The sequence below is a fragment of the Psammomys obesus genome, unplaced genomic scaffold (assembly GCF_907164565.1).
Source record: "Psammomys obesus unplaced genomic scaffold, mPsaObe1.curated_primary_1811, whole genome shotgun sequence".
Classification (NCBI taxonomy): Eukaryota; Metazoa; Chordata; class Mammalia; order Rodentia; family Muridae; genus Psammomys; species Psammomys obesus.
Genome location: NW_026585987.1, coordinates 9,207,473 through 9,221,330, shown reverse-complemented (window position 1 = coordinate 9,221,330; position 13,858 = coordinate 9,207,473). Strand labels below are relative to the sequence as shown.

Below are 13,858 nucleotides of genomic sequence, written 5' to 3'. Positions count from 1 at the left end.
TTCTTCTTCTTCTTCTTCTTCTTCTTCTTCTTCTTCTTCTTCTTCTTTGTCTTCTTCTTATTTTTCTGAGACAGGGTTTCTCTTTGTAACCCTGGCTGTCATAGAACTTACTGTAGGCCAGGCTGGTCTCAAACTCCCAGAGATCCACCTGCCTCTGCCTCCCAAGTACTGGGATTAAAGGCATGTACCACCACTGCCCAGCTTGCTTATTTATTTGTTTATTTTTTATTTATGCAATCTAAGTGGTTAAAATTTTTAGTGAATGACCCTTCGTTCCATTTACAATATTAATTTGTTTTGAAATAGTTGTCAATAATTTTGTTCAAGCTAAACTCATTTGTAGGGCTTATATTAGAAAATCTAAGAGAAACCGTGTCTCTGTTTTTATGACTATATTCCATATACAAATAAGTGCTGGATCCTGTGTCTGTGAAGTTAGTGTGAATTGGCTTACCATCACACAAGTAGTAGCTTCTTGTGCCTTGCTGTGAAGAGGTCAAAATGGGAGAATAAGGTGCTAGGGTAAGGGCCAAGGGGCATGAGTTTGTCCCTATAGGCATGGACTGTGAACTTCACAATTTGATTATGAAGTTCTCTCATTGAGAAATAGGCATGCTGATCAAGTAAGGTGTCTGTTCTGTGTGAGTGGAGCAGATGTGTTCCTGGCCAGATGCCAGCATTCATGATAATAGAAGAAACCAATGTCAAAATGATCAAGAAAGATCTCTGTATGTCGGCTCCTGAACCGCACTTCAAAGTTCTTCTCCTGGAAAAAAGCGAACAGCAACCAGTCTTTCCTATCCCAAGTTTGAAGCCTTTTCTTGATTGAGTCAGTTAAAATGGGTAGTGAAAGACTTCTATACTCTCGGAACAAGTAGGTTTTCAAGGGCAGAACAGCAGCATCCATGAATGAGGATGAGGCTGGACAGGGATTTTGCAGGATGGTGTGTGCTATGGTCTTGCTCATTGGTGATGCTGCTTCATTAATGCACTTGGGAAGAGAGAGTAGAGAGAGAGTGTCCTGTGTGTTAGGATAGAATGTGTGGCATGAATCTAAGGGATAGAGATTGGAGAGGGTTGGGTATTCATGAGGTAACTCACCCTGAAGAATGTGGCAAGGAGACTGACCCTGGAGATAATATTCCCTAACTCAGTCCTCTGTTACCTAGGAAGGTTACCCATGCTACCTCCGTTACCCAGAAGGCTCTGCTTTCTGATACTTTATCTGCTTCCCTTTTTTTGTAACTTCTCTGCCTGAACTTCTGGCAAAGTTTAGTGAGTGACACATGGCAGAAAGCACTTTTATTTGAAGCAGCCTTCCCAGGATAACAGCCTTTCCTCCATTTTTACATGTAGAAGTCTAAGACTGTGTTGGCCTCACTAAATCTTATCTGCCCTGTATATAAGCAGCTTTAAGAAGCAGGGAGGCTTTGAAATAGGAGAGCTGCTTCTGAGGCTTTAAGCCCATTCATGATAACTGGTTTCCAAGTCCTCTGCAAGAGCCAGCTGCTAAATGCAAAGTGGATATCTTAATTAACTAACCACAGTGGATTATCTTAACTACTTAATAATCGTGACTTGCATATTCAGCTTTGTCCACTTGACAAATCAGTTCTTGCTGTTGGCAAATTGCATTCTGGGTGTTGGAGGCACATGATTCATGTTTGATCAGCATTCATTTGTTAATTATTAGGAACTTATGGGGTGTATTAGTCTTCTAATGAGGATAGTAAAAAGGTGTAAAAAGAATATGCACCAATCATTTGCAAGCTAGCTAAACAGTGCTGATAAGTTAACCTTTTAGGGGACTTAATGACCTGAGGCCTCTATTCTTGAGTGAGCTTCAAAACTTCATAAAGTGTTTTTGCCTTAGGAATTTTCTACAAATACACCCAGAAAGCCATGCTTTTTAAAATTCAAGAATCCTTATCAAAGGGACAAATACAACCAAAGTCTTTTACATGGATGTTTGAAAATGTCATGATTGAATCCATTATTTTGTACAGTTCATAAAATTCATAGAAATAAAATAAGAAATTCCTCTTCAAGCTTTTCTCTTGATAATGCTTTTGGCCTCTTTCTTTAGGTGGTGTTCCAGTGTCACCTCCCCAAGCAGGACCTTGGACACCTGTTGTCTTCAGCCCTCCTACAGCTGTGGTCCCAGGAGCCATAATAAGTGGCCAGCCTCAAGGTTTTGGTCAGCCACTCGTTTTTGGCACCACGCCAGCAGTTCAAGTTTGGAATCAGCCTTCGTCGTTTGCAGCCCCCACTTCTCCTCCAGCCTCTGCAGTTTGGTGTCCTACCCCCTCCGTGGCATCCAATGCTTGGTCATCCACAAGCCCTCTGGGGAATCCTTTTCAGAGTAATATCTTCCCACCTTCTGCCATGTCCACTCAGTCCTCTCCTATGCTGTCCTCTGTCAGCATGACCACACCTCCTCAACCACCGCCCAGAAATGGGCCACTAAAAGACATTCCCAGCGATGCTTTCACTGGCTTAGACCCACTTGGGGATAAAGAAGTCAAGGAAGTGAAGGAAATGTTTAAGGACTTCCAGTTGCGGCAGCCACCTGTCCTGCCCTCAAGGAAGGGAGAGCTACCTCCCGCGGGGACTTCAAGTGCCTTCTCCAGTTACTTCAACAGTAAAGTTGGCATTCCTCAGGAGCATGTAGATCATGATGATTTTGATGCCAATCAACTGTTGAACAAGATTAATGGTAAGTTTGCTTAGTTATCTGCCAACTGATACTTCAGCTGCTGTCCAGTTCCATTGGTAGTTCCATTGATGGAACCTTCCATGTCCATCAATAGCCTATCTCCTGCTTCTGATACCCAGGGCTGTAGAGGTAACTTAAGAGCTCTTTACCGTGGCCAACCCCAAGGACTGGCCCAAAACTGCCCTCTAATGACAGTTCTTGAGAGAGCTTTAAAGACCTATAGAAATGTGCTGGTTGTAACATTTGGAGAGCTGAATGATAACCAGGCTCCCACTCCATGGCTATAAGCAAGGCACTTCTGAGTGTCTTCCACTAAAGATAAAGTATACATGTAGCCTTCTGTTCTGTGATAGATGTATAAAAGCCTGGTATATGTGGTGATTTTTTTTTTTTTTTAAATTTCACTGGTGTAAAGAATTAAGTTTCAAAGCTATGCCGGCCAGGGTGTACGTGCTGTGTGTGAGCAAAGTCTGTGTTCTAACTGCTTGGGTCCCTTGCCTTCCAGAACCACCAAAGCCAGCTCCCAGACAAGGTGCCGTCTCGGGTACCAAGTCTGTTGACAATTCCCTTGAGAACCCTTTCTCTAAAGGAGGCTTCAGCTCATCACAGCCCTCCGTAAGTATCAAATCCTGGAAGCACGTGCCACATACCCCTAGAGCTTTCTCAGTCCATCTTCCCTACGCAGTAATTCTCTGATGAGAATGCCCATTTGCCTATGTAGTTGTAGGAAACCTCACAGTGCAGACATCCAACCAAGCTGGGGTGAGATTATGTTTCCCAGGTACTTAACATCCCCTAAACTGGAGGAATAATGCCCTCAAAATCCTTTATTTGTATTACACTTGATCTGCCTGTGAGAACCTGAGGGGAGAAGCTGAATCAAAATAGTCAATTAGAAACCTTTGAAGATTAAAATTCTAAATCTCCCATCAATAGTTCTATAGCTCATTAAAACAGTTGTTCCAAGTTGAGGGAGACAAAGGCAATTCTCCCCAGCCTTGACTTTGAACAAACAGTGTACAATGTTTGATTGGCTTATGATCTAAGCGATGTTTAAAGGAAGCTGAGGTTCCATTACGTATTTTTCTTATGACTATAATAGTGTTTGTTGTGTTGGCTTCACCTCTTAGGGGGCTTCTCAGCCCGCATCTTCTGATGTCCACAGGAGCCCTTTCGGAAATCCTTTCGCCTAGCTTCTGTAAGTGGAAGAACCTACTTAGCATTGTCTTACAGTGGGTGTATGGTGAGAAATGGTGATGGAGAGGGTAAAGGGTGAGATTTTATTTTTAGAATTGAAAAGAGGCTAAGTATGTGTAATTTAAGAGAAATCGATATGCAAATCAATACTCTGATAATTTAATATCAATGAAGGTGGTCATTTAGAAAAATAATTTTGACACACAATAATCTAGCTAGGAGGTATAAATTTCTATCCTTTGTTTTTGATACTTCAGTTCTCTGTGGAAATAAATTCAATAGAACATATATTTTTTAACACTTTTAGCCTTTTTGTTTGTTTTATTTTTGTGACAAGGTTTCATGTATCTCTGGTTGGCCTCAAACTCCGTGTAGTGGAGAATGACCTTGTTCTGACCTTCTGGCCTCCACCACCTAAGTGCTGGGATTATAGACATGTACCACTAAACCCAGTTTTATGTCGTCCTGGAGATCAAACCCAGGGCTTCATGAATGAAGCCCTCCCCCCACCTACATTCCCAGACCTACTTTTAAAAACAGATTCATGTTGAAGGGGAACCTTCAACAGAGACCTTTGAAGATTAAAATTCATCCATCAGAGAAGTCAGTTAAACAGATGACAATACAACTTCTCTGCCATTTCTTTCTTCAAGGGTGATCTCAGGTTGGTCCTGGTGTTGGGATGTGTTCACTCTGATCCCAGTGACAGTCATAAATGTTACCTTGAGAAGAATGAGTCAGAGGCTTGGCTGCTCCATCTCTAGTGTACTTTATTCCAGAAAAGCTGAATCTCTGCCAAAGTGTCAAGTAATCTGTTCTTTTCAACAATAATATGGCATCAGTTGCGTTCTAATTTTATAGCGTTGAAGGGAGAAGACATTAGAGAATGCACACCTGGAAAGGATAGAACAATAAAATAAGCAAAATGAATCCAGACTCATTTTATTCCAATATTTTCTCATCCAAGTAAGGCTAACCCCTATCTTGACTCATCTACAGCAGATAAATTCCTCACCTCTATCAATAACAAGATTGCTTTCCCATTAGCCGTGGAGAATGCATTTCAAAACTCCCTGAGGATTTCTGAAACCGTGCATTACAACTTAGTACCAACCAGTTTTTTTTTCCTTATACAGAAGTGCTTAAAATCTAATTGCTAAATTAAGCACAGAGATTAACAGCCAAAATTAATAACAACAACCAGATTGGGTAATGTATCATTTACTTCTCATGTGGATGCAATAAAATACCAGGCAGGAGCAACCTGAGAAGCGAAGGGCTCCAAGCACGTCAGAGAAAGTCACGGCAGCAGGGGCAGGCATTAGCTCGTCACCTTTCAGCATCGGTCAATAAGCAGAGGGTTATGAATGCTGCTCAGCTTGCTTTTTACTTAATTTGGGATTCCCATCCCAGGATTTCCATCCCACATCTAGGGTGGGTCTTCCCACTTCAGTTACTCTGAACCAGATAGTTCCTTACAGGTACACATGTGGTTGGTACAGGGCCTTACTCCATAATTCAGGCTAGCCTTGGCTTTATTATCTAGTTTTGGCTAGCTTTGAACTCATTCTTTTCTTTCCATGGCTTTCAGAATGTTAAGGTCATCAGCCCGCACTACCACATCTGGTGTACATTATTCTTTTGTCCAATCTTCACATCAGCTCTAGGATATGCCATTGCAAACATTTGAAAACAGTGTTTTAATATGTAATGCATTGATATTCAACCCAAATATTCTAACCATTCTTTTCCATGTTTCTCCAGGAAGTTGTAACGCTGGCTATCCGGATGAACAAAAGACCAGCCTTTAGTCAAGGACAAAGCTGATAGCCAGAAACATCTGACCTCTGTCCTTGTTCCAGCTTTGACGTATTATCTGTTGCCTTACTCGTCTTTGCCTCTTGTACTTGTAAAACGCCTTTCACTTTCTGTCTAGGCTAAAGCTAAACTGAGGCTATAGCTTTACGTAAATTAAGCTCCTAAACTCTCTAGCTCAAATATAAATGAAGTAGCTCCCGTACCAAATCCTTGTTTCTTGTGCCCCTAGAACCTTCCAGAATGCTCTCCTTTCTGTCCTCAGCTGGGAGGTTCAGCCACCTTAACCCTCATATCACACTGCCTTGAGTGAATGTCCAAATCCGCAGAGCTCAAAGTCATTTGGGTTCCCAGCGTGCAGCATAAACCTAAACATTCTATTAATGGGACAGCAGGACACCTGCTTCCCATCTCCACTCAGGAAAAAAAAAATTGAGTAAAACGAAAGCAAGACTAACTTCTCACATACAAACTAGGACCATTTCAAGATGATCATTTCCCAGCTAATTGCATCATTTACCAAACCTGTCCCAAGAGGTGCTCACAACTGACTTGCGGAGGAGAAAATTCTAACTCTAAACTTGACGCATTATTCAAAGCTAATGAAACAATTAATCCCCCCTCCCCACCCCCCACCCCTGGGGCCTCAAATTGTTTTCATTCCAGACATTATGCAGCTGTTTGACCCTGGTGATCTTATGGCCTGAATTTTCCTTGAAGATCCTAATTTTATCTCATGTGATTTTTTTTTCTCAATAAAGATGATTGTTTGTGCATTACTAAAAAAAGGTATAATTTCTTTTCATTGTGATTATTTCTCCCAGGACTATTCCATTTTTAATCTCCTGCCGGCTAGTTTAAATGAGAGGAAAGCATTGTTTATCTCTCCCTGTCTTTCCCTCTCATTCTCTTTCAATCCATTTTGCTCTGCGTTAGTATAAACAATGACTCCAAAATAACAGATTTTCATGGGGCAAAAAGTACACACACACCCTCCAGCCATAGGTAGTCCAGTGGCTAGACTCCAGAAGGTCCACCATCTCCATCCTCCCCATGGACGGGAGGGCTAGTCTCTTAAACTGAAGTTCCTTAGAGTAATTTAACACAGGAGAAGGACAGGACTCAGCTCAGCAATGACGGACTATACTCTGAAAGCTAAATGTGACTGTACCAAACACACTGGGCCCTCACTGGAGGTCATGGTAGGACTTTATCAAACAACTGAAAAACTTTCTAGAAGCCACAATCACATAGTTCTTAAGACAACAGTAAGTGAGAGGAGAGAGAGTGGTGGGCAAATGGTTGGGGTTGTCACTAAAAACCTGCCTGCAAGATCCCTCACAGCCCTGGAAACCTACGCAGTACATTTTTATCTTTAGTCCTTTTGTTAGTTTGTGTTGAGTTTTTTTGTTTGTTTGTTTTCTTTGGTTTTAATGTTCTCTCTTGACCCTTCATGCTCAGGTTCTTGGGGGTATTAGTACAATTTCACCTTTCGCTGAGATAGAATAACTGCTCAGGTTTTAAACATGAAGCTGGCCTGTGAGCCTCTGTTTATTAGCCCAAGTAGTACAAGCTGGAGTCCTGTGAGTTTCTGTTTAATGCTAATAGTTAATTATCTATGGCATACATTTTTTTTCCTTTCTGACTTCCTACTCAGTCATTATAAACACAGACTTGAAATCATACTTTAAAATTCCAGATACCAGTGCTACACTGGAGGTAACTCTTTCTAGATTTTTGGATCTTTGAAAATGAGAATCAATCAACATGACTGTTTTGTACATACTCATCTTCTTTTTCTGTATGTGAATAAAGCTATAAATTTACTCATCCAATAAACTGGAATGACGAAAATCTCATGTCACTGTTAGCTTATTCTAGTATTTGACTCCTACTTTTGGATTGACTGTTATCAAGGAAAAAAAAAAACACCAGCTAGAAGGTGAGAAACTGCTAGTTATACACATTTTGGGTTGTCACAATGATAAGAGAAAATGAAAGTCTGTGATGTAGAAACCAGGTAAATTATCCAGTCTCTTTCAGTGTCCTTCCCTTTCACGCCTACATGAATTTTCATCCTGTGGGTTTCAGAGAGTTTGTAGCTAGAAGTTGCTCCAGCCATGATGTTCACTGGAATGTATTGGTCTGTGCATTTTGTCCTTTTCTGCTCTGTTACTAAGTCATGTTTCACCCCACCACAACACATGTGGAAGAGTTAGTCTGGGTGGGCACTAGCTATTTAGTAGACCTACAGCATCAGGAAGGCAGGTCAGTCGGTGAGGAGCTGAAGGTACTCTTAGTCATGGTGTCCTAGTTTAAGTTCAAGGATCTCATTTCAACAAAGACCTGGAGCGAATCCTAAAGCAGGGTCTGGAAAATCCAGCTCTGAAGAGTAAGATACTGGGGGAGGAACCACCTTTTGGAGCATACTATTAGGGAATGTTTGGATCATCTGTCTTCTCCTCCCACCCCCATTCCCTGCCTTAACTGAAAACAATTGGTATCTTTCTGACAACAGTGAGGTGAAATGTATAGAGAAATATGAGGAGGAGCTAAAGGGGGCAGGAAGGGACACACTGGGACACACTGCACAGGTTAACTGGTTTGCCTGGGTATTATGCTGTGTGTTTAGTTATCTGAACTCATGTCCTATTTCCATGTGGCTTGATATGTGAACATGCTCTGGGGGTTAACCACCGCTCCTGTACAAGAAGACATTCATGCAATGTAGTAAGAACCATTGCTGAACAAAAAGTGAGGTGCTTACTGAAGCAGCCCTGAAAAATGAGAACCCACGTACTCTTTGGTAGACGATGTTTAGACCAATCCTGAAAGTTTGATATTTTGTAAGAACCCTAGAGCGTCATTTAAGCACCAAACATATATAAACAAAGAGTTGAATGTTAGCAGCCAGGAAAACCTAAGATTTCTCACACAAATGTGACACAAAGAGAGAAGTGCTGATTTATATATAATATATATAATATAATAATTATATATTATATAATAACCACGCATGGGAAAATGCTAGTTATGAAAAAAATAGCTCCATTCTGCTGATACATAATCCAATGGGATGAATCTGTAACCATTACAGCTCATGAAATTGGCATTCAGGTTTTTAACATAGCTGTAGTTGCTCTATCAGCTTAGGAGGGTTTTCTAATGGATATTTTATGGCAAAACTTTTATAGCAGGGACTCTTCTCCCACAATGTCAGAATCTTCATCAAGTCAAGCAGTCTTATTCTCTCCTCCTGTGCTGAAAGCAAGGTGGGAAAAAACAGGACATAGCTAACTCAGGAATGTCGTTGACCTGGAATTACCTGATGAGTGAGGACTCTAACCCCAATGCCTGGAATTGGCTCAAAATAAAGTTTTCTACTGAAAGATGGGAATTGCCCACAAGTTCTGTTAAATATTTACGCTATCACCATTTAAAAGAGATGGCTCAGCAAGGACACACCTGGTGCTTTCTGGGAAAAAGGCATGTTTTTAACTAATTCTTTGCTTCTAAAAATAAGTAGAATTCATGTTCTTAAGTTCATCTGTCACACATAACTATGAACAAAATTACATACCAGCAGCAGATCTGTTAACATGTCCTAATCACAGTGATGCTGATGGACCAGGGCCAGCCTCTTGTCATCTTGCTTCATGAGTACCCTAACTTGTTTGTCCTTGCTTTGCTGGAGTAATAGGCCTAATTACAAACTTCCACCTTTTGGAAGTCAAGGAGTGCTGCTCTTGACAGAAAACACGATGTGGGCACCTCAGTGGCCAAAGGGGGCTGTAATAGCCAAAGGGACATAACAAACAAAAGACAAGTTATGAAAGTCTTGATGGCTCTGTTTTCCTTGTTTCCTGTTTCCATTGTTTGTTTGGGTTTATGTCAGTCCTCTTTTCAGTCATTCACTTATACAATGATTGACTTTAGTTATTATTCTAGCTTGTTTGTTGGTTTTTGTAAAAGAGAGGACTAGAGTAAAGGGTGACCCAGCTGGGCTGGAGTAGAGTCACAGATATGTTTAGAATGTGTCCAAATACCATCACCCCCCCCCCATATTTAATGAACACCACAGAAATTTTCATCTACTGCCAGAGGAGATGAGTATATTAGACATAGGAACTAATAGAGAAGGAAAGGAAGAGAATGGAAGGGTTGGCATAACATACGCCTTCTGCTTCCTTCACTGAATGGAGAGATTTTTTCGGGGGGACATAAGTGTTAGGAAATGACAAAGTTAGAAGCTGGAGAGGATGCCTGTTTTTGATTAAAGGATAAAAACCCTGGGGTCTGGGTGGCAGTTCTTAGCATGCATCGGGAAGGAACAGGCTGCAGGAAATACTCAGAGAAGCTACAAGGAATAGGTGTATTCACCCCAGGGCAAGAAAGTAATTTACACACAGACACACCACACAGACACACACACACACACACACACACACACACACACCTGCCTCTGTGAGTGCATGTACATAGTCAATTGCCTCTTCAGGAATTGACATTTAAGAACATCTAAAATAAGGAGCAGATTCTGGTAAAGGGGGTTTATGGGCCACACTCTGAAATGCCTTCATCTGAAGGTGGATCTAATCTTAAGGATGGACATTTCAAGCGAAAATTGAGTAAGCATCGAGGACAGAGACCAGCTTACTGAAGAGTGCACCTCTGTGTGATGCTCAGGGAACGCGAGTTAGTGACAGCAGAGCAGAATACAGTTCCCGATGGCCAGAGTTGAGGGAAGATGACTTTAATGTACAAAATGTAGCCCTGTGGATCTCTAGTCATGCCTTCATCTGTTAATGCATGTCACTCACAGGCGTGTTACATTTTTTAGTCATTGCTGCAAGAGACAGTGCAAAGACTTCATGGTGGCACTGAGGAGGCCCTGAAGAAGCCACACAATGTGCCAAAGTTCCCAACCTCAGATCCCTGGCCATGGCACTCAAGAGAGCCCATGATTACCAAGAAAAAGACCTTGAAAAAAGAATACTGATCCATGTGTCTCTGCGTTTCCTAATGAGCAAAGGTGTTACATTGTTATGTGAAAGCATAACTCAGCAACACACAGAGTGCCCAAGGGAATTTGAATAAATGGGATTTTAAAAAGAAAAGAAAAAAGAAAATCTCCTTACTGATAGAAAACCATGAGCTCTCTTCAGCGAGGAAACTCCTAGAACTAGAGAGTGAGGCCAGTTTGCCTTCCCACTGCGGTCCTGTACTAGAGGGGTCAGACTGGGCAGGCGTCTTCCCAGCACCATGCTCCATGAAAATGGCATGAGCTGATTAAAATACAAACAGTGGTACCCTAACACGTGGGTGGTGGGAAGGCCTAACATGCAAAGTGCAAACCCCGGTTACTCCTCCCTCCAGGAGACTGAGCACCTCTGTATTTAGCCTTTCTTCAGCTCTGTGATGGAGCCATTGAGAATTAAATTTGTTTGTGCATGCAGCCTGCACGTTATAAAGTTCCCATTTTCATCTCTAGTAGCTATTACATGTTATACCAATAAAGATGTTATTTCTGCTCCTCCCAGTTTAATTCATCCTAACCCTCCGTTTCTCCAAGAAACACACAAAACACATGCCTCACTTCAAAATGTGTCAGATACATGAGAGACGTCCAGAGCCAGGAAGAGTTAAAGGCATTGTAGAAAAAAAATGCCTTGCTAGTCATAGAGTGTATACGTATATAATATATGCCATCAATTTGTAGATTGTTGTTATATTTTACTCATATTGCTGCATTATATGATAAAATCAAGTAGCAATTTAGAATATCCTCCCATTCAAACCAAATCAATGAAGATATCCTTTTCTCCTCCACCCCTCAAGACAGTCTTTTTCTCAGGAGAGGGAATTTTGCAATATTTGGTTGTGAAAACGTACCAGATTTAAGACTCACAGTCTAATCAACTATCATCTCATTAACATAAAGCAGCATCCCAGGCAAACTTATTTGATGTTCCTAGGCCTATAGACAGGCTGAGAGTGTCCACAGACACCATACAGGAATCTCCCATGCACTATGACATTGATGACAGATCTGGACTGAATCCAGCTGCCACCCACCTATCATTAGTTAAGGCTCATAGAGAGTGTCTCTCTGCAAGCAAGGCACCTGTAAGAATCATTTTATTCCTTCACAATTTTGCATGACTTACACATCGAGCAAGTATATGGGCTCCACAGTCAGCTCCTAAGTGGGTGAAATAGTTCAGTCAGTTCTCAGGCTCTTCACGTGGACAGGGTAAAGTATGGGGAAAAGGTGGAGGTTAGGTACCTTGTACTCTCAGTAGCATATGTAACATGGTCCTAAGATAGCTAGCTATCGTTCTGTGATCTGTCATCCCCTGACCCAGATGTCTGTTTTATTTTTGCATATATTAATGTTTTAAGATCTGCTCTTCTGTAATTAATAATTATCAATGAATGTCTCCTAAAAACGGTGTCAGAGAGCCATGCATAGTGGTGCCTGCAATCCCATCCCTTGGGGAAAGGATGGAGAGTGGTCAGGAGTGGAAGGTTATCCTCAGCGATGAAGTGAGAGAATTTGAGACAACTCTGTCTCAACAAGACAAAAGTGTTAGGAACAGCTGGGCATGGATTCATACCTGTAGGTCTAGCAATTGGGTTTAGGCAGAAGAGCTGCTACAAGTGTCAGGCCAGCCTGGACTGCCCTGTCACACCCTGTCCCAAACAAATAAAACAAAAGATAAGTATGGTGTCGTGAGACATTTTAAAGTCACCATACACTACCCACAAATCTCCATCAGATCTCTCTCTATCTTTCTCTCTATCTCTCAGATTGTGTATTCTCAGTCCCAATGCTGGCCATACATTAGAAAGATTTGAGAAGCCCTGTCAGTTAATGCTGAGTGAGATCGGGAGTGAGAGATTTCCACATTTGCAACATCCCAGGTGTAACCAGTTTTTGAGCAGTTACGTGGTCCACATGCTTCCAGAACCTCTCCCTCCCCACAGCGCTGCCTGTGGAGATGTCGGGCAAGCAATCTTTTTCATGGCAGAGAAAAAGTCTATCCTTTTAGTGTGTGATTGCATTACTACCAGGAGTTTACACTGTACTTTTTCGAAGAATCAACTGCACATATAAGAAAGAGGTATGAGTCAGTAGAGGTGGCCCATGACGCCTATAATCCCAGCACTAGGGGAGCAGAGGTAGGTCTGTGAGTTTGAGGCCAGTCTGGTCTGCAAGTGAGTCCAGGATAGCCAAGGCTACACAGAGAAAACCTGTCTCGAAAAACTGAAAAACAAAACAAAACAAAAAATAACAACAAAAAAAAACCTTTATTTCCACTCTTTACCTTGCTCATGTGAGAGGAAGCTACACATCTGATTTTCAGAGGGAGAGGTGGTTAGAAAGGCCCTTGCCTTTCATCATGCCATTTCTGTAGTTATTTTGAGCCTAGGTCTATATAAGGATAAACCATAGGCCATAGGCCTCTCCCATAAATTATTGCTCTTTCTTCATCTCCCAAGGGGGAAAAAATGCTAAGATTTTGTTTGTGTGATTGCTTTTATTTTATTATTTTATTTTATTTTATTTTATTGGTTTATTGTACAAAGACACCTTGTCAGCAAGAGAAGTAACAGTCAGGAATTACAATAAATGACTCTCCATTGGTTGGACTTTGACACCTAGGCAGCACAAACCAACGCAAACAAAACCCTGAACATATCCAGGCCATAACTGCTCCTCGTCCTCTGTCCTCTGGTTGCAGAGAAAGCCTTCACAAGACTCCAGGCTGCCTAGAAGGAGCGGCATGTCCCCAGGTGCAATCATCACCTTAGTGATTGCAATCTTTGCCTTGGAAATCAATGCTTGGGCACCAGGACCCACACCCAGGTGAGTTTACTGCTTGGCTGTTTATCTCTGGAATTCTCCGGTGCAATCTGCTGTCTCAGGCTCCAGTTCTTAACCGCCAAGTAGGAAAAATAAAGGTAAAGTTAAACAGTGATGTATAAAACGCCCAGGATTTAAACTTTCCAAAGAAGTGGGAAAAAGGCAAGGTGTTATCTGCTGGTTTGCTACGGAAGCCTGCTGATATTTCTGGGACTTTGTTCTAAAGAAGGAACCAAACTGTTAGGACTAAGATATTCTGTTCA

General features: G+C 41.6%; 2 protein-coding genes across 3 annotated transcripts in view; both read left to right on the top strand.

Moving 5' to 3' along the window:
- Nucleotides 1–7,538, top strand: part of Dab2 (DAB adaptor protein 2) — a 53,869-nt gene extending 46,331 nt beyond the window's left edge. For both annotated transcript variants that reach the window (XM_055601095.1, XM_055601096.1), the window contains 4 exons: nucleotides 2,087–2,716; nucleotides 3,222–3,331; nucleotides 3,847–3,914; nucleotides 5,678–7,538. In XM_055601095.1, the coding sequence (XP_055457070.1) occupies nucleotides 2,087–2,716; nucleotides 3,222–3,331; nucleotides 3,847–3,909 (803 nt within the window). In that variant the 3' untranslated portion in view covers nucleotides 3,910–3,914; nucleotides 5,678–7,538. The remainder of the gene's footprint in view (nucleotides 1–2,086; nucleotides 2,717–3,221; nucleotides 3,332–3,846; nucleotides 3,915–5,677) is intronic.
- A 5,873-nt stretch (nucleotides 7,539–13,411) lies between these two features.
- C9 (complement C9) overlaps nucleotides 13,412–13,858 on the top strand; it is a 45,610-nt gene continuing 45,163 nt past the window's right edge. Inside the window, exon 1 of the mRNA XM_055601081.1 lies at nucleotides 13,412–13,598. Coding sequence (XP_055457056.1) covers nucleotides 13,516–13,598 — 83 coding nt within the window. The 5' untranslated portion in view covers nucleotides 13,412–13,515. The remainder of the gene's footprint in view (nucleotides 13,599–13,858) is intronic.